The following is a 21,471-nucleotide window of genomic DNA, read 5'->3' on the forward strand; positions in this document are numbered from 1 at the left end:
TCTTGTGTTCCATCAGCTATATAATATTTCAATTAGTAAGGTTCTTTTCCATTCTGATATTTCAAAAACAATCTTGTAGAGTTTTGCAACATTAATAAAAATTTTTGCTACTTTCATATTTTTTAGGAAGCAATTTCTTAGTTATGCACTACTATCCAAAAGTGACAATTAGGACTTGGATTATGTCTTAAACTTACAATATTGTGACCTATTACAATATATTCCTGTGATGGCAAAGGTAGATTTACACAAGGTGGTGCACATTTATCTATTATTATTTTGTATTATTGTTGCTCGATTATTAATAAAGGTTTGCATTATCAGTGTTTTTAATATCAATAAAAATGTTTTACTGCTTAACAATTTTGTGAAAACCATGAAACATTTCTTCAGGATACTTTTAAGAATAGAAGGATTAAAAAACTCCATATATCTGAAATAATAATATTTTTTTTTTACATTTTACCGTCTTTTACTGTCACATTTGATCAGTTTAATAATAACCCAGTTTTTTTTTTCTTTTTAATAGTATTTACCCCACACTTTTGGATGATGTCTTAAAGGTACGATTTGTAAGATATTTGCAGTAAAATATCCAAAAACCACTAGGCTAGTGTTATATCATTATATTATCACTAACAATATCTCTAATGTTTTCAACTACTTGTAAATCATGAGAAAATTCCCATTCTAAACAGTGACACGGGGCAGTGCAGTTGCCTGTCAATGACGTTTGTTACCCTTTGTTACCGCCTTTACTGACGTAAAAACCACATGACAACAGTGTCGTGGACATATGCGGAAGTAGCTTTGCGACAAACTTCAACTAGAAAGAGATGCCGATCTTGCTTGTGTTTTACTCGACAGGTGAGTTGTTTAGATTCATATCTTTACAGAAAACGTTTGCTATGATAACGATCAAAAAGATTAGTATTATGGGGCATACACATCAAACGTGGGGCATCGCGTCTCTAGACCCGCACGTCTGATCCATAGTCTGATTGCATCTTTGCATTGATTTTGAATGTAATCTACTCACTCAAATGGTTGAACTCGCGTTAAATACATGATTTATCAAACCGTCTGATTGATGGCCGTCAGCGGTTAGGTAGAAGACAACAAATCCCATCATTCCACGCTCCTCCTTAGCTTCATCAAACCACGAGATTGTTATTGTTTTGGTAGTGCACCCTCTAGTGGCAGGTCCTACAACCTGTACCTTTAAACTTTATTTGATGGGTAAATAGCACATCCACAAAGCTAGATACCTTAAATTTCAACCCAGCAGCAAATATTAGCTTCTGATCTACATTTATTATTGTCATAACTTCAGAAAGTCTCCTCTAATAAAAAAGTTTTGAAGGCATCTTGTATTATAGAACGGTTTTTAAGACAATGTAATTTTTTTGTGTTTTGTTCTTTTGTATTGAAATATATTTCTCTTTAAAAAAAAATACAATTTGCGCATCTACTTTGCTTACGAATAAGCCAGTCATGTTGAAGCAGTGACCAATAACGTGAGATAAGAAGCGCAACACTTTCATTGTGATACATGACACATGCGCCGTTTCATCTGCAATAACTTTTGTCACTTCTATGTGTGATTTTGTGAAATGTATAAAGTGCTATAAATGGTTTTGTTTGTTTTGTTTTGAGCAAAAATAAAGAAAAACAGTATGTTGTAACATGTAGCATCATGTATTTTCTTCTAATCTTTTTTGTAGCACCTCAGAATGTTGACGAATATATGACGAGTAAAATTATACTGCATTAAAGATTAATTCATAATGTAAGTAATGACCTATGAGTAAACACAAAAATGGCATCATTTTACAAAGGTTTTCCCATGTTTTCATTCATAAAACACAAACACATAATATGAATAACTCATGTGTAACCGTGTGAACTCAAATAGCACACATTTATCCATCAGTAAGCATTCAGTAGAAAAACTGATGACACACCAGTCACAATCTCGGGATAGTATAAACAGGATCACAGGTGACTACTTTAAAAATGCATCCTAGCACTGGAGAGAGAGCTGAAGGAATTATTAACTGTTTTATACTGCTTACACATACAGTATACAGTAAGCAGTACTTCAAATAAGGGAAATGTAACTATTCTGTGTCCAGTAAACTGTAGCACAAACTTCTGATTGTCTAATTTATTTGTAGCCTGTTTTTTGCATGTATTTTTGCAGAACTGAGAGACAACTGCCTAGAGAGGCAGAGAAAGTTTTTTGTCAGAAGATCTAGAAACTGCTTTAATATTTAACAAAATTAATTCTTCTATTAATCAAATTCTTTCACTTTCATATGCTTCACAATATAATAGGATATGTTCCACGGTCACTGGTATACCTCAATTATTGAAATTACCTGATTCATGTTTACCAATAATAAATAATGATTGCTTATGAGCTGTGTGACCAATACAGAGTCTATATATTATTGTGTCCTCCTTCCTAATTAAAAAGTTTTTTATCCATTTCCATCTTGTTTTTGAATGTTGTATAGATGCCAACCCTTTATGTCTCTATCCCAGATCTTTTGCCATTTCCTAATCATAGGCCTTCTGATTATTCCTTTCATTTTTGCTTTATTAAGTGATATGTTTATGTCTACATCGGTTTGTTTTAATGCCTTCTTGGCTATTTGATCAGCTTTCTTTTTTCCCTCTATCCCAACATGTGCCGGTACCCATCAAAATTAAATACTTAATCTATATTGGTGAATTTTGATCACGCTTTGTAGGATAACATATAATGTCTTGTGTTCATATAATATGTGATGTATTCGTCAAATGTTACCTATTTAAATAAGGCTGTAGTTCATAGGCTAGTAGCCTAGTGTTTGTGTGTTATGATATCTACTGAGGCCTTTATGATCACAGTCGTAGGGAGACGGATGTAAATGTTTCCTTCATTACCACCTAAAGCCTTCCTTGGGGAAAAATAGGATAAAGCCAAAAGATTATCAATGTGCTTTTCTTATTCACACGTTGGCCTACATTATTCAGACATACATTATTATCCAGACGCTTTGGCCAGAGATTTTGGCCGGACAGCTGGTGATCATATTAGTTCTCCTCTAGCAATTAGCAAAAAGTTCACAAATCACACCTCATACTTTTTACACATAAATTTTTTATACATTTCTTAATTATGCTGCCATCATGTTGCCAGTTGGTTCCTGTTACCGCTGGTCTGTTGTCTGTGGTCCCTATCAATAGCTATTTTTCCATCCCCCTTTTTTTATGCACATTTTGGAATATTGCATAAAAAACTGGATGGGAACACCAAGATGCGCAGAAATTCTGAAATTGCGCATAAAAAACATATGTGCACAATTGTGTTGGGTAAGCAGTTTATCCATTAATAAAAAATTTGCGTAAACAACGATGGAAACACATTTACAAAATAAAATCCTCCATGCTCATAAAAAGTCATGTGACTGAGCTATGGGATGACAGAACCTGACTAACCAGTGGACCAATGCACAGCATCTGAAATTTTATGATCGTGCTTAAATTCCAGAGAAAAGTCTGTCACCAAAATATTTCTATGTAATTGTCTCCCAGAACTGCCTTACATGACTGCTTTCCCAAACAGCTCTTCGCTATGAGCTGCAAGTTATTATATAGGAAAATTATTATATCCGGAGGCTTATCCTAATTTTCTTGGTGATATTTAGTGCCAGCTTATCAAGAAGTGACTTGATTTTGAGTGAAGAGTGATTTTATTTGACGTTTAGATGGAAACAGTGCTTAATATGCAAATATTATGCAATACTCAAATTTTGTGCATAAGAAAAATAGGCAACTTTGAATGGAAACAGCTTATCCCAATTAAAAATCTACAGTTACTGATGGTGGCGAAAGGGTAGTCTGCTCTTTCTCCAACTCCGCAAGCCTAGAGTTGAAGCGCAGCTAACACCGTAAGAGCGTACACTGCTTGCGTTTAGCGGATGTTCTCCAAAATGGTGCTAGAGACATCGAGGAGATGACTTGTTGAATAAAGTCATTATTTTTATTTTCTTTGCTTACAAAAAGTATTCTCATCGCTACATAAAAATCAGATTGAACCATTGATGGCAGATGGACTATTCTGATAATGTCTGACCTTGACAGTGCAATTTACTTGGCAGTCAATGGGACAGTCACAAAGCCTCCCGGTTTTCATCGCAAATATCTTAAATTTTGTTTATGGGTTTGGAATGACATGAAAGTAAGTGATTAATGACAAAATTTTCATTTCAGGGTGGAGTATCCCTTTAAATTTGAGTGTAGCTATTCTGATTTCGAAGCATTAAGGTGGCAGACAACATCAGCGCGTACATATAATAAACAAAAGTATGAACTAGATATTTAATAAATAATAGTAAGACTGTTTTTTTTGGGTTTTTTTTTTACAAATCGTTGAGTAGGAGTCAGTGATTCACAAACATACACTCAACACTTGACGCCACCTACTGGCATAAATGTTTAAACTGCAAAAAAGTGCTACTGAACGGATCTTTCTAGTTGACAAATTCAAGTCACACAACCAACTAATTTTAACTCCTGCAAAAGGCGTTGTGTTTTCCTTTAAACCTCCATTTTATTTCACCTTTTATTTTGTCCACATAAAATCCCACTGAACGTTTGGATCAAGCTTTGTAGGAGGTCGGATTGTGAAATACACCATTGTGCAATATCCATATCGTTATTATTATTATTATTATTTTTACATTGATCTAGGTGGCTATTAAATCTTGCATTTACACAAGTCCATAGTGTCTTAATATAACAAGAAATTATCATTGTGGGGGTATTGCTTCATAAAAAAAACATTAATAGAAACATGACTCATTTACTTCCAGTAATGCAGAAACCACTACCTTGATGAAACAGAAATTAAAACTTCATGGTTTATATAGTGAAACTGTTTCATAACTAATTCTTTAGGTTTTTACAATGCAAATGAGATGATAAATAATCTGACTAACCCATGAGATGGTGATGTGTCCCACATTAATGATACAAATTAGGAAACTGGGGATTCATAAGCATCCTTATCACACAAAATAGTCTAATGTAATGACAATTGTCAATATGTGATTTTTATCCATTTGTAAATGCAAATTTGTCTCACAATACGCCAATTTCACATTATAACTTGTACAATGTACACTGAAAAATACACAAAATAAAAAAGTTATTTATTATTGTGATGGCAAAGCTGAATTTTCAGCATCATTACTCCATTCTTCGGTATCACATGATCCTTAGAAAATCATTCTAATATGCTGATTTTGTGCCAAAGAAACATTTCTTATGAATAGAAATGTTAAAAAGAAAAAAAAAATGGTTGTGTTGCTTTTTATTTTAGGGAAAATAAAATGATTAGTTTCATAATCATTTAATAAAATGATTAGTTTCTTCAGGATTCTTTAATGAACACACATAAAAAGTTCCAAAGAACAGCATTTATTTGAAATATAAATCTTTTGTAACATCACAAATTTCTTTACTGTCACTTTTGATCAATTTAATGCAACCTTGCTGAATAAAAGTATTAATTTATTTCTAAAAAGTAAAAAAAATGTATGAATTGTTAATTAATCATAATGTAACTTCTTTAAGCCCACAAGCCATATATGGCAATTTTTAAATTATTAAATTTTATGTCAAAAATTTATCTAGATTCTAGATTACAGTTTTGTCTCGTTTTTCTTCATTAGGTTGAATTAGTTAAAATATATTGGCATTATATTGCCATCAACCACCCTGCATTCTAGATATTAACATCAAAAGTTAAAAAACCCTAAATAGTTCATACACTCTGATGCCAGAAAAACAAAAATAGTCTTTTATTAATGTGAGAGTGCAATATGTAGAAGGTTAGCTTATATGTAAAGTTAAGTTTTCCTAGTTATTTATTTTAAAATTGTTTTTATTTCTCTCTTGTAAACATTTTACCTTTACCAGTGTGGTATAAAATTCCAAATGACACTTAAAATGTTCAAAGGCCATATTCTGAAGTGACCTCTTATAAGTGGGACTGTCTCACAACCCATATCAAAATTTGGAGCAGTCGAGGAACCCTGAGAATAAAGACAAATGCACCAAGAGGATCATCAAGGATAGTTCTAAAACATCTTCAAAACTTGTGAATACAATAAATACGATTATTTTTCTATCCATCCACAAAAACCCACAAATCTTCAAAATAGCAACACATAGCAATGTCAAACTATCAACCCAAAACACGTACAGAACAACAGATGAAACGTTTTACAGTGCAAAACTTGAGCAGGTATCTAAATCTTTGCGTTTCTATGGTGCCTTCAAAAGAGTGAAAGCATGTGCAGTGCAGATGTCATCTGTTGACAGGTAAAGGAAAGTGAACTGTGTGCTCACTTCATTGTGAGGTATTAAAAGGAGGCTAAAGAGTCTCAGAGGTGCTACGTTCCTCTACGTTCATCGGTGATGGAATTGCCCCTGAAGGTCCAGTCTGTGGCTGGAAACTCCAGTCTTCACCATCCAGACTTTTCCGGCAGACAGGGCAGGTGTCGTGCTATTAACAAAAAAAAAAAAAACCAGCACAAAATGAGGACAGAACAGTAATTGTCTTTTTGTTTTTTAAAGAAATTAACACTTATTTAGCAATGACTTAGCATTTAAGTTGATAAAAAATGGTGGTAAAAACATTTATAATGTTACTAAAAAATTTTTTTTAAATAAAAGCTGTTCTTTTAAACTCTCTATTCAACACAGAATCTAAAAAACTAAAATATTAAGCAGCACAATTAAGTTTTTAAGATTAATATTCATAAGAAATGTTTCTTGAACACCAAATCAGTATATTAGAAATGTCACATGATCCTTCAGAAGTCAATGAAGACCGGAGTAATGATGCTGAAAATTCAGCTTTGCTATAACAGGAATAAATTAAAATTTTAAAACATTGAAGAAAACAGTTATTTTTTATTGTAATAATATTTCACAGTATGAGTTTTTTTACTGATGCAGCCTTGGTGAGTTCAAGAGACTTTTCAAAAAATCTTACCAACCTCAAGACTTCCGAATACTAGTGTAGGTTTTTTTTTTAGCACATAATTTAGTTGTACATGACATATCATTTTCAAATATCATGTACATCTCAGCACATTTCAAACCTGCCACCTCAAAAGTTAATGTTTGCGGTATGACTTCTGCTCAAGTAATGTTAACCACAAAGTTTGGTGTGCTCATAAATCGACATTTAAAACTGACATTTTAAAAACCCACTGGAAATTCCCGAGGGTTTTATTTTTGTTAACAAACATTGGTTTGATGACAAATGATCCAGCACTAAGGTCATTTTATGAGACTCATACCAGTTGTAGCCAGGGCACGATACAGTTGCTGTGAAAGTAGTGCAGACAGGGCAGCTGTCGGACAGATTCCCCTTCAGTGTACTCCTCTCTACACACAGGGCATTCCAGCCGGCATGCTGTTAGAGAGATGTAGAAGAATACATGGAGAGAGACACTGTCAAGTGCTATCTACTGTGAAATGGAAAGTTGAAAGTCAAAGGGATAGTTCATCCGAAAATTTTAATTCTGTCATCATTTACTCAATCTCATGTCGATGCAAACTCAAAAGACTTTCTTTCTTCTGCTGAACACAAAAGAAGATATTTTGGCTCCCATTGGCTTCTATTGTATTTTCGTATAATGGAAGTCATTGGAAACTGAAACCATTTGCTTACCAACATTCTTTAGGTTTTATTCATTTATGTGCCACAGAACAATTAAAGCCATACAGGTTTGGAACAACATTAGTTCGGTAAATGTTTTTTGTTTTTGAGTGAAAAACTTTCAGCTCAGTGAACAAGCAGATCTGCAGCTCAGCAATAACATGAGGGGAAGAATGTGAGTCTTTGGAAACGTTTGGTATAAATATGGCGTATATACAATGCTCTGCTCTCAGAATTATACATATTCATCATGTTTCCAGTTCACCCTCTTGAATTTATCATATTCAGTACAATATTTGTCAGGAAAAGCAAAAAAAAGCTTTCTGGAGGTGACCAGATATGTGTGACCAGCCCTGTTTTCATTTATAGCACTTCAAATAAAGTGTGCATGGTGACTCAGAGGATTATGGGAATTTACCAGCTTGTTCTGTGGAGATGCTAACGATGGGGAGAGATGAGATCATCTCCTTCCCGGCAGGAGGGGGGCCGGTGTTTTCAGACTGACCAAGCAACTGGAAGAAAAAACTAAATCTGCAACAGCTGATGAGCAGGATATTTCTAATGGTTTAGTTTTCACAAGAAAAATCTAGAATCTGCTTGACTCCAGCCCGGGGACAATTTAAGTCCCAAGAGGCAAAATGCTTGATGACTTGAGTCATATCATCAGATGACAGTGTGACTCACCTGTGTGATGACCGCATCTAAACCTCCTTGTCCCCAAGCATAATCTCCAGGGTTAGAGTGCAGCATGCTAGACCTGAGGAATAGGTGATTGATAAGTCACTGGATGGATCTGTAGATAATGTCATATACAAATAAGTACATTTGCAGGACACTGAATATCTTTTGTTGGTCCAGGAACAAGATTCCTGTCAAACAGCAGAGGTGATGGGTTGATACAAATACTGTTTAAGCTCAGCCAAGCTCTAAATATGTTTGAATGATTGAGTGTTGTCTCAGAAACATATTATACTTCACAGAATATACATGAACATACCATGAGGAGGTTTGGGAACCTGCACTGTCAGAATTGGAAAACAGACCAGAAAGGAACTGCTGGACCATCCTTAAAGGAAAAAAAAAAAAAAGAGTATAGTATGTAATTTCTCATACCTTCTATATATATATATATATATATATATATATATATATATATATATAAACCATGTTAATACTGAATGTAAAACTTTAAATATTGATCGACACATATTCCGTCTTTTAGAACTCTTAGTAGACAGCAGCTGTAACAAGTGGCATTACACACCCCTCCACAGCCTGTCCCTGATCCAGTCTAGAGTTACGCTGCTGGCTGTTTTGTTGAGGGGGAAGGACAGGCTCTGTGCAGTCTGACAAAGTCTCCACAGACGCTACGGGTCCCGCTGTCCCAGGGGCAGGATCACCAACTGCTGCTTCAACCCCTGAGCGGCTGCGGAGCGCGTCTGTGACGGTGGGGTCGGAGAGGAGGGCTGAATGTTCCATGAAAAGCAGCTGCCACAGCTAATGGTGAAGGAAAATACAAAAGGCTCATAGAGAAACAAAACCATGACTGATCCCCGCTTAAAGGGTTAGTTCACCCAGAAATGAAAATTAGCCCATAAATTACTCATCCTCAAGTCATCCTATGTGTATATGACTTTTTTCTTTCAGACAAATCCAGTTGGAGTTATATTAAAAATGCCTTTTGATCGTTCAAGCTGTTTCATGGCACTCAGTGGATGTTGCAGTGATTCAGTCCAAAAGAAGTGAAATAAAAAGCATCTCACATGGCTCCGGGAGATGAACAAAGTCCTCCTGTAGCGAATCGATACATTTTTCTAAGAAAAATAACCATATTTAAAACGTAATAATCACTTTAATCTAGCCCCAACAGTAGTAAAAAGAAGCAGTTCCAGGGGAATGACGTATGAGGTCAGCTCTGTGCATGCGCCGCTCAGAATTGACACGCGGAAGCGCAGGGGAAAGATCAAAACCAAACAATGGTCACGAATTAGAAATACAAAATGAGGATTTGTAAAGAAGAATGTCGGAGGATTTCGATATTTCGATATAAGCCAAGAGGAAACTGGTTTTCCATTGCTAAAGTAAGGAAACTTTGCTTACTTTGCTCCTGTTAACAAACGTTGGTTTTCGCGAGACTCACCGGCACATGCACAACGCTGACCTCATACGTCATTCCCCCAGAACTGCTTCTTTTTACTACTGTTGGGGCTAAATTAACATGATTATTACGTTTTGAATATGGATTTTTTTTTCTTACAAAAACGCATCAATTCGCTGCAGGAGACCTTTGTTCACCCCCTGGGGCTGTGTGAGACACTTTTTATTATGGATGGGCGATTTTTATTTAACTTCTTTTAGACTGAAGCACTGCAACACCCGCCGAGTGCCATGAAACAACTTGAAAGATCAAAGACAACTTTTTATATAACTCCGACTGGACTCGTCTAAAAGAAGAAAGCCATGTACACCGAAGATTTATTATTTATCATTTATTTATGAGTTATTTTATGGGCCAATTTTCATTTTTGGGTGAACTAACCCTTTAAAAACACTAACTTCATGAGATTCATACTTGGCTTTAATAAATAGAACATTGATAACACTTAAAATTTTTTTTAAAAAGAATAGAATTTTCTCTCTCTCTCTCGCTTTCTGATATTGTAGGTAATGTTTATTTAACCTAGAAAATGTGACTGGGACATGAATTTACATTTGATTTAAAGAAAAAAAATCCAATGATCTTTAATTTTGTAATTATTCTTATTTTTATTAATAACAAGTTTTTATTAATATTTTGAATTATATTTTATTTTACTTATTTTTTTTCAGTAATTCTGTTATGTGCTTTTGCAATTTTTATGAATTTACCTTTATTAAATATTACTATATATATTTTTTTTTAATTTTAGTCATAGTTTTTTGCTTTTTTATTAATTTCCACTTTATATTACTTTGGCAAGGCAACATTTCTATTTTTGTTTAGTTTGTTTTTCATCCAATAGTTATATTTTCATTTAATTTCCATTTTTTTTTAAATAGTCTTAGTTATAGTTAATGATATATTATGCTCAAATAAACAGTTATTGGAAGACAGTAGGTATTATATTAAAAGTATTATACCTCTGCAAACTGTGAGGCCATGTCATCATCGCCTACAGCGGCAGCCCCAGCACCAGCACCATCACGACTCTGAAGAAAACTAATGAAGCATTGTTTTACTCAATGTAACAAAATAGTTGAGTAACCAGAGATCTATGGAATTACAGTAAAGAAAAATATTACAATCTCATTAGTTACTGACATAAAAGCAAAACTCACCTTGAGTTCTCTGACATCTCTTCAATAAAACCAGAGTCACATCTGGGACAAACATATTCCTGTTCAAACACATGCACACTATTAAGGACATCATAAGTAAAACATGTTTATCTGTAAAGTTATATAGGTTGCAAAAAATATAAGTAAAAATTTCATGTAAGATTATATATAAATAATATACCAGGGATAGTTTTCATAGTTGTCACTAGTTTAACTGCAGTGAGTAATTCTGAAGGTTTGTATATTTATTTTACTATCTTGACTGCCTAATGCTATTTAGCATTTCCATTGTTATTGTCCATTAAAAATAAAATCATTTAACATGTAAAATTTGTGTGACAACACACACACACACAAAACACATAATACCATGCTGCTTTAAAACACGTGACAACTTGCACCAACCTGACATTTATCTAAAAATATCTTTGTCCTGAGAATACAGTTTAACCCTTGAGTGCCCGTATTCCATGTGACTTACATGTTTACCAAATAGAAATTACAAAAAACATGGTATTGGTATTTTAGTTTGGAGGATTCAATTCATATATATATTTGTTTGTTATTATAATACATGCGCCTCTGTGTCAGACAACCTGTCCAGGACCTACACACCTGTCAATCAATGCACGCATGCTTGTGTTTCTACTTGACCAGGGTTGCAGACTGTCGAGGCTGGCTGTGCTAAATTTGGCATCAGTGTAACTCCCAAACTTGGTTACTTAATTCCTCGCAACCATGATGACATTTGTCGCACACTCCTTATAATGTTTAGTTTCGTGAACCACATCTCCATATTTCTGTACCAATGCGCGTCAACTCAAACAAACACTACATCTAACGTTATAAGAAATAAATGCAGTTCTGTAAGTTAGTACTTCTACTGTTAAGTTATAGCTGTAAGAAGGAACACTTGAGGTGCGTTGAAGCGTATCACAGGGTAAGCACGCAAAACGCACAAACGCTTGTTAATGAAGTGCTTCTGTGTACTTACAGGCAGCTTGGGGTCGATTTCACCTCTGCAGCAGTGACAGAAGAACCGGTGTCGAGGAGCAGCAGTAGCAGCAGCGGCCTCCGCCATCTTCACTCACTCAACTATGACGTTGCACATTTGGAAAGGAGCGTCGGTTGTCAAGGAGACGCGTCATTTCGAACGTTTAAAACGTCGTACTATTTAGAATACTTTCTTGAGAAACATTGAAGTATTTTCATACATGTCTTGAAGAAATACCGAGCAAAATGTTCTCTACTGTTTCATATGAAAGGCTTACTATTCATTAAGATTTTAAAACAAACGACGTTTAAGGTAATTGTATAACAACAACAACAAAATAACAATATATATAGAAAAATAAATAAAATATTAAACATATAGTATAGGCTATACTAAACCTTTATTGGTTTAATATATAGTGAGTGCAAAAGGCAAAGTATAAGATGCATATTCACGACCTTTAATAAAACAAATAGCAGAAACAGTTACTAGAACATACAGCAGCAATACAATAACGTTAAAACAACAAATACCTTCATTTAGGTTAATACTATAGTGTTAAGACAAAACGTTAGATTGAAATGACGAAAAAAAAAGTTACAATCACAAAAGCAACACAAATAGGTTGACCAATGATAACTGCACCAATCCTGTTTTAGTTTTGTTCATTTGGATAAGAAATTGTGAGTTTTATATCAAGGTATGAAGGATGATTATGTATTCCAAAGCACAAATCACCTTCCTCAACTCATGAAAATAAAACATTAGTCGTGTATAACTGCAAAGAGGTACATACAGTAGTTTAAGCTGCGTCAAAACATGCTTTTTCATAAATAATGAAATCCTTCCACTAACAGACTAATAACCCTAGTGATGAATCTCTAAAACATGATATGGGATTTCTCTTTTGCTTAAGAAAAACTTTTGGCAAATTAAACTTCACAGGTTCTAAGTAGTAACCTCAATTCTAGAGCAATGAAATGATCCCTTTCCTTGCCACGTACTGCTATTTACACACAAAGAAGGAAGTCAAGGGAAAACCAAAGGCAGAATGTGACACGTCTTTGTTGAATCTGCAAAGCTTGTCTCTTGAAGAGAGACAAGAATTGTAAGCCAAAACCTGTGGTATTAGGTATTTTTACGGTCTTAACGAAATACAGTGACTTTTTCTAGCATGATAAACAGAAAGACCATTGTATTAGTTGATCATAGATCCTCACAGACAGCATATATAACCCATAACTTGAAATCAACCAACACCTAGATCCTTTTTGCATGTCCGAACTAATGGCCTAATGCTCAGCAAGACCAAAAAATACAAACAGAAATCCAATGGTGTTTTACTACATCTTGACATGCATACAAGATGGGTCTAGGGTAAGTGCGTTGGTTTCCAACTTGGCCATGTCTAGGAATGCTAGAAGAAGTCACTTTGTCTTTAAGCTGTGTAAGCAAATACGTTCCTCAACACTTTTTTTTTTTTCTGTCATTCATGTCTCTCTACCGGGGTGCAGTGAAGGCGCCCTGTGCGGCTGAAACGGTGGCATTGGTGGCAGCCTGGCGCACTGCCTGATTGGAAAGCACACCAGTAGCAAACTCAGCCTGGGCCTTCTCAAAGCTCGCTCCAGTCTGCCTGTACATAGAATGAACCTGATGGGAAAAGACGCAAAAAAATTAAAAAATCATCATTCATCAGATCAATACAATGAATCAAAATTCTAATATGTTATTGTTCAAAAGTTTGGGAATGGAGTTGTTAAGTCTCTTATTCTCTCCAGGGCTGTATTTATTTGAAAAAATAAAAAATAAAAAATAATAATAATAATAATACATATACATACATACATACATACATACATTATATATATATATATATATATATATATATATATATATATATATATATATATATATAAAATTGCATTATTTCAGAATAAAAAGTACTAAAGAGCATGATGAATGTCATGACCCACAGCCCCACAAATCACTATATCCAACAATTACATTATTAAGATAAACATTTTGTATGGTTTCAATTTATACTTAAGATTATATCCCTGATTTGACTGTCAATGGATGCTGTTATTGGTGATGTGATTTACCCTCTTGAGTAACATCACTCCCAAGGCTGCCTGAGCGGTGAAGAGCGCAGCATTTATCATCATGATCACACCCACCGCCTTGCTCTTGCTTAGAGCGGCTAAACTCACGATCCACCCACTGAGACACAAATGGAAGAGAAAGAGAGAAATGTACAGAGTTACAAGCAAGTGGACAAATTAGTAAGAATGAAATGACAATTAAAGACAATCAAGAGGTTGATAACCAAATCTGCACAAATGTTTTGTCATGCTCACCTGAAGCCCCAGCCAGGGATACCAATAGTCATGATAACATAAAGCACCAGTTGAGCGAAGAAGACAAAGAAAAATGCAAAGAAGTTGAAGGAACTGTCACTCCTGTTGAGAAATGGAAATTTTATCATAATGGTATAACAAACTATTATACATTTTCATGTTTATTTCCCAATCATTTAGTCATAGAGCAGACGAAAATTGTCTGAAATCTGCATAATTTCAAGAATTATTCAAATCTACAGAACAAGACTTATCCCAAAGTTTAATACCAAGTTCTGAGTTTATTCAGTTATTAGCAGAAATAATGTCACTTAATGCCTTTAAATTAATAGTTCACGCAAACATACAATTTTGTTTAAAAAATGTGCTCACTCTCAGGCCACCCAAGATGCAATTGAGTTTGTTTCTCTAACATATTTCGAGAAATTTAGCATCACTCGATCACCAATGGATCCTGGTATTAATTGCTTGACTGGAGTGATGTAGGTTACTTGTGGATTATTGTGATGTTTTTATCAGCTGTTTGGACTCACATTCTGATGGCACCCATTCACTGCAGAGGATCCATTTGTGAGCGAGTGATGCTAAATACAATGGTAAATTTCTCCAAATCTGTTCTGACGAACAAACAAACTCATCTACATCTCAGATGGTCTGAGGGAGAGTCACTTTTCATCAGATTTTAAATTTTGTGGGATTTGGGTGCACTTAATATGTGAGTATTGCTGAAATGGGTTTGCTACAGCTAAAAAAAGGAAAAAAGGAAAAAAAGAACAAAAGACAAAAGCATCCCACCCTCAACGAGAGACCAAAGTGGCACATACCTGAAGGCTTTGTACACAGGCCTGTACCAACAAACAAAGGAGCAGGGGGTGAAGAGGAGAAACCAGAGTATGGCAAGACCAAAACCAACTCCATTGATGGGGTCCGCACAGAACATAGCCAAACAGGAGATGAGATTAAAGAGCAAAGTGCATGCTGTGACTACAAGGAAAAAAAGACGAGAGAAGTGGGTAAAAAGAGAGAGAAAGAGAAGTATAAAGAAAAACTCCAGACTAGAAAGCCAATATAGCATTAAAGGTTATACTTGCATAAAAACTTTGAGTGTAATTTTTAAAGTTCTAGTCAAAGGAATCTTACAAACACACAAAAGGGTGAATTAATGAAAAGTTACGAGTGTGTTAATATAACAACTTTTGGGTGATCTACCACGTTTCTATTTTACCCAATATTTACTAAAACAGTTTTTCTAAACTTGTCCATTGAAGAGGCTTTTGAGAATTTCTGCTGCAAATGGGCAAATAACGGTTGATTAATCAGTCTGGCCAGTATACTGGTCAATCACTACAAAGAAGACTACCAATTTCTGTTTAACTAATGAAAGCATGCATGATAAATTCATAATTGAAGTATTTACTGAAAATTGGAGGACCGATACAAACCAGACCCATCCACACGCCGCAAAAGACGCACTAAACCGAGCAAACTTACACATCCAGTAGTAGTACATGGTGGTGACAGTGCGCTGGAAACTTTGACTAATCTCCACGTTAATGTCCTGATAGAAACACGGTCCCACTGGGCAGAAGGAGGGCAATGGGGGCCAATTATTCTGACGAGCTGAGGGAGAAGGACAGAAAGAGCTTCATATCCCCATTCATCAATCACACTCCATTAATGTCTTGTTCATTACCGCCAAGGTCTAAATCGTACTCCTTTGATAATACCATCCATCCATCACTGTCATCTTTTTAGACGTGCTGTTTCTTTGTCCCTGAGCAACAATTTTAGAAGTGCATCTAAATAATCACTTCAGTTCTTAAAATGCACTTGTTTTATGTCACTTCTTTTACATAAAATAATTTTCTATTCCTACTCTACTTTGCTCTCTTCCATGCAGAATTTTTTTTTGTTATTTAAATGTGTTCTGCTTTGTATGTTCTGCTGATCTTGACTGAATTGAAGCATTCCATTCTTAAAAAAAAACAACGTCCCATGTTTTCGGTGTTGAAAATCTGCAGAATTGTGTGAAATTGTTTCTCCAAAAGTGGATTTGAATGTGATAGAATGTGCAAATGGAGCTGGGAGTACTGAAATATTTGTAATCAAAGCTCTTCCAATAATGCATCTAGATAAGTACATTTTCTGAAAATGTGAATGGTGGTTCCACATCAAACACCCGCTAAGATAATGTTAGGATGTTGTTGATCATTGTCAGGTCAAAACTGAAGACAACACTATCAGCTATCACTGTACAAGATGTTTCGTTTACATTTAATTCCCCTGGCTAAAACACAAATCAAGATATTTTTTCCCAAGCTTTCACTCACTGGCTCCAGACCCAAGTGCATGTGCATTCAGCTCTCTCTCTCTTCTCTCCAGCTCTTTTGCTTTTCTTTCTAGTTCCTCCTGCTTCCTCAACAGATCTGCTGTGGTGGCATTCACTGCAGACTGCAACAGAGAGAGAGCGAAAGAGACAGTTAACACTTATGAAATGCATAACTGTTTTTTGTCACTTCCACATTAAGAAGCATTTTTGCACAGTATTAAATAGATGAGATATATTCATGATCAACTGTTTGCAACTCAGCAGGGAGCAAAATTAAAGTTGAAATTCAGTTGTTTAGTGTGCTAACTATTCCACGGCAGTATTAATTTTTTATTTATTAATTAGTGGAAAATATAATATATATTAATATTGGAATTTATTCCTGTAAAGCAAAGTTGAATTTTCAGCAGTCATCACTCCAGTCTTCCCGTCATGTGACCTTTCAGAAATCCCAAAGGTATCAGTAATTAATACTTGAATGGTAGTGCATGTTTATTTTTATCACTTTATTTTTATAAAGTTTATTCCCATAAACAAAATAATAAACATCAGTCAGTAATCTCAAGATTATCCATGCAAATCAGTTTAATCATGCTATTCATTTTGTGAAAAATTCTAAAGCTGTCCACATACTGAATGAAGTAATGAATAAGATGAAATTATACAAACCATCATGCAATAATTTTAAAAGGTTAAAATGGCTTTACTGCTCAATAACCGCTCTCGAACAAATATGGCTCAATTAGTTCTAAACAGCACCTTTGTTCCGTAGGATCCATAGTTCTTGGGCTCAGTTGGTGTGGTGCTGCTGGGAGGCGTTTGGGCAGGAGGTGCGGCAGGAGATGTGGCTTCATAGGCAGGTGGAGGCTTCATTACCCAAAACAACAAGCAAACCAATTAATATCATCTTAAATAAAAATCTAATTAAGCAAAAATAACCCATCATAATGATGCAAGACTGGTATAATACAACAAATTAACAGACATCTTTAAATAAATAACATGACATAATGACAAAAGTATCTGATAAGAATTTTCTCTTGCAGAGCAGAGGTAACTCAAGTTGATGTATTAATAGTTGAATGCTTCGTAATCAACATTGACAATCGCCAGGATGGACATATTTACCGCTGTTGTGTTGTTGTCGAATGGGTTGTAGAGATCCAGCGTGGCATAGCCAGTGTTGCCGCTGTGCTGAGTCACTGAAGGATCCTGCAGACACAAGAAAACAAACTTTTCACTTCATATATAGCAGGTGGTAGAGAGATAATAATTAAATATCTGGGCTGATACCACAAAAGGTCGCCCTAAGAACTGGCACTGTAAACATATCTTGCTCTAATATCATTGTTTCTGAGGCAATCTCGTTATCTGCTATAGGGGGACTAACCTTAAGACATAAAACACAATTAAGACATTTAAGTCTTCTGATAAACTGCAAGTAACTAACCAGCAATAAAATAAAATAATAGAGTGCCACTCAAAGATTAAGACACACATGGGTGAATTTATGTGCTCGTGATCTTAACAACCTTCTGACCTAAAGTCCTTATACTTAAATTTAGATTTAAAAGACAAATATAAACTGCACCTATGCACAGGCTTCACTTTGTCTTATTTGGCCACTATATAATTCCTACACCTTTGTGACTTTGTTTTACATTTTCTGTAAAAAAAAACTAACTTCATGATAAAAAAAATTATATTTTTAGCCTTAATTAGACACTATATAATAATACAGTTTTACACTGTTGATGACTTAATACTTTAAATTGTGGAAAATTGTAACAATAAACGATAACAAGGTGTGTCCAAACTTTTGACTGATAGTCTATTTACACATCTATTTACACATGCGGTTTCATTATAATAATTTTCCTCGAATTATTTCATTTAATTATTTCATTGATTATTTAATTTAGCTATACAAACAGCAGCAAGTCATCAATAACTAGCAGCTCAAATTCAGAGCAGAATGTCAAGGACAAAGACTGGAAGGATCATTCATACAAGAACACATGAATGTAAATTAATATGACTGGTCTGGTCTTTGATGACTGTCAAGTCTTATGACAGCATCTCCAGAACTACTCAAATTAGGCCACAAAAGACAACACCATAAGCAGTTTAAAATATTACAACATTTTTAACGTCATATTACCTGAAATGGATTGTGATCATCTGCTGCATCTGCAAAAGTGGTGTATTTTGACATTTTGGTACTGGTTTGGCAGATTTAACCTTGGCAATATGTAAACACCAGAACAGTGTTGTGTAGCGGACAGTTACAGGCAGAAGTCAATCCAGTTTAGTAAATACTAGCTTATAATAAATCAATTTAAAACAAACAAATCACACAAGCCTGGTTAACACTAGCTATAGCTAACCAGCCAACATCACAACGAAACGTCAGGTGTCCGCTTCAAATCAATAGCAAAACTAGTCCCTATTCTCCAGTGGTCTGTGGTCTTCTTCTGTAGTATTTTTTTTAAATATAATTTATCTTCCTTTGCACGATCCGACGAGCGACACGATTTTGTTTCAATATCAAGTCTGACGGCGTTGTTGTGTAGCGCTAGAGCACAGGAAATATGTTAGTATCACATGACACGGGAGTTGCCAGGTTTTAAATACGGCACAAATAACTAAATATAATATAAATTAATAACAATTAAAAGAAGCGGTCCTTTTTCCATATTGGACGAGTAAACTGGTGAATTATGTATTTTTGGAAATAATTCCCATTTACAGGAATACAATTTTAATACTTAACATTACAACTACAAATAAACTAGTCTTTTACTTACACTGAACAAAACACCCAAAATGGCTTATTAATTAGAGGACATGGCAACACGGACGCTGACGCTTTAAGGAAATAGTTACGTCACATGACGAGGAAGAGCCAATGAGAAAGCGCTATTATATCACATGATGAATTTATGCGAAACAGCGCATGTGTGAGGAGTGACGTAGTGGGGCATGTTTCGCCTTACAAATGAAATTAATTGTATTTCAGTGTATAATATTATTTCAACGACAGCATGGCCTATCATTTCTAAAATATCTGTCTGTTCTGTCCGTCCGTCTCGGTTAATCGGTACAATGTAAATTCATAAGCTAATTCATAAGCTGTTTCTGTTCCCGTTTCAACCACTGGGCGTCACTGTTGCCTTGAAAGTTACGCGAGGCAAACAGCGTAACTTTCCTCTGTAAAATATCGATTGGGCAAGAGTTGCTGAAGGCTTGCAGTTATTAAGTCGTGAGTTCAAATGGGTGACAGGAGTGACCTATACTTGAGAAAGTCAGTCATATGATACCTCAAAACACAAAATATACCTCTTCTCCCCCGGTCCACGTGCACACACAATCACCCTTGTTCCTGCTCATTCATTCTGTTGTAAGACCAATTTCATTTTCTTAGATATGAAACCTCTCGACCTCTTTGACTGCAGACATTCACGTTGCTTTCTTTGGTAAATGATAAAGTTTCTGCTGCTAGTATGTTAAGTGTTCCAAAAAAAACAGTCAATGCAGCACTTTGACTTCAGTATTGACCAGATGTGGATAAAATGTATTCATACTGAATGGAAACCAAGAAACTGCACTCCACAAAATGACTTTAAAACAGCATGGTTCCTGGATTGCATTTATTTTCTGCTCTGATCTTGGTGTGCAAGCCACTTCAAATGCAATATACATTAACTGGTGAGCATGACAGTGCGATGGTAAACAGGAATGGGACCTTTAATTAACCATTCATAAAGATAAAATAAGGTTATGCTAAAGTGACAAAGATTTGTCACTATTAATTTCCTAAACCATCTTTTAAAACCTCTTTTTCATTTCTCTAAGTGGGTGTGTCCATGCTTCCCTTTGCTTTCCTTGGAACCCGCAACATTCCTCAGCCAATCAAGCGATGCATGGCCCAATGACATCACCACCTGTGGAATGAGCTGACATGAACCCTACACTGGTGTATTGCCAAGGCAACCAGCAGGGATGGAGGGAGCTTCAGTGGGTTTTGCCCGTTTCTCAGCGTTATGGTTTAAATTAAACAAGAGGATGAATCAGGGTCTGGGCCTTAGTTCATGCAAACCACCACAATAGGCTTAAACGGCACAATGCCTGAGATAAATACATGGTGAAGAATTGATGACCTTGTTCTAGAGTGCTTATAATATTAATCCTGTTAGCGAGGTATGCAGTGAAAATGCCAGTAACTTCTGTGGATGTGAATCCGTGTCTCAAAGCATTTTGGCATTCACTTGGAATTGTAAAGTGAGTCAAGAAGCCTAGACAGACAGATGGAACAAATGGAAGTTAATTCAGTGCAAATGTGCAATTTCTGAAGAAAATGCTATGCAAAACTTGCCCCCCCACAGTACTAGGGTATTGCTAGGTGCTTGTGAGGGTGTTCTGGGTGGTTGCTAGGGCATTGCTAAAGTGTTTACTAGGGAGTTCTGCATGGATGTAAGGGATTGACCCTTTGCTGGGAGTTTAACTGAAATGCGATCTGACCAATCATTACAGACAATCTGCCATTTTTTTCTGAAAAACAAACCAGACAGGACAGTAGATTAAAGTCGGTGGACTTGTACTTGAAAAATTGTGTATTGATGTCTTTCCATGGTTAAAAAGATGTTAATTCATGGTTATTTCATACTATATAACTAGTAAAGAGTAAGATACGACCAGTTCACATATCTCTTGAACTGAGGCACTACAGCGATCTGTCACGTCACATTAA

General features: G+C 35.3%; 2 protein-coding genes across 2 annotated transcripts; both read right to left on the minus strand.

The window, feature by feature from the left end:
* Positions 1-5,738: 5,738 nt before the first annotated feature.
* On the minus strand, positions 5,739-12,247 carry LOC127935591 (E3 ubiquitin-protein ligase RNF115). Its single transcript, XM_052533599.1, has 9 exons — positions 12,036-12,247; positions 11,042-11,100; positions 10,844-10,922; positions 8,988-9,220; positions 8,721-8,789; positions 8,408-8,480; positions 8,142-8,235; positions 7,362-7,477; positions 5,739-6,559 (listed from the first exon to the last, which is right to left on the minus strand). Exons 1-9 carry the CDS (start codon positions 12,120-12,122, stop codon positions 6,428-6,430), a joined length of 942 nt encoding a protein of 313 aa, XP_052389559.1. The 5' UTR covers positions 12,123-12,247; the 3' UTR covers positions 5,739-6,427.
* Positions 12,248-12,474: 227 nt separating this feature from the next.
* LOC127935590 (secretory carrier-associated membrane protein 3-like) lies at positions 12,475-19,352 on the minus strand. Its single transcript, XM_052533597.1, has 9 exons — positions 18,883-19,352; positions 17,850-17,933; positions 17,481-17,588; positions 16,723-16,843; positions 15,884-16,012; positions 15,217-15,376; positions 14,393-14,494; positions 14,138-14,255; positions 12,475-13,685 (listed from the first exon to the last, which is right to left on the minus strand). Exons 1-9 carry the CDS (start codon positions 18,934-18,936, stop codon positions 13,536-13,538), a joined length of 1,026 nt encoding a protein of 341 aa, XP_052389557.1. The 5' UTR covers positions 18,937-19,352; the 3' UTR covers positions 12,475-13,535.
* Positions 19,353-21,471: the final 2,119 nt, after the last annotated feature.

This window comes from Carassius gibelio, chromosome A19 (assembly GCF_023724105.1).
Source record: "Carassius gibelio isolate Cgi1373 ecotype wild population from Czech Republic chromosome A19, carGib1.2-hapl.c, whole genome shotgun sequence".
Lineage (NCBI taxonomy): Eukaryota > Metazoa > Chordata > Actinopteri > Cypriniformes > Cyprinidae > Carassius > Carassius gibelio.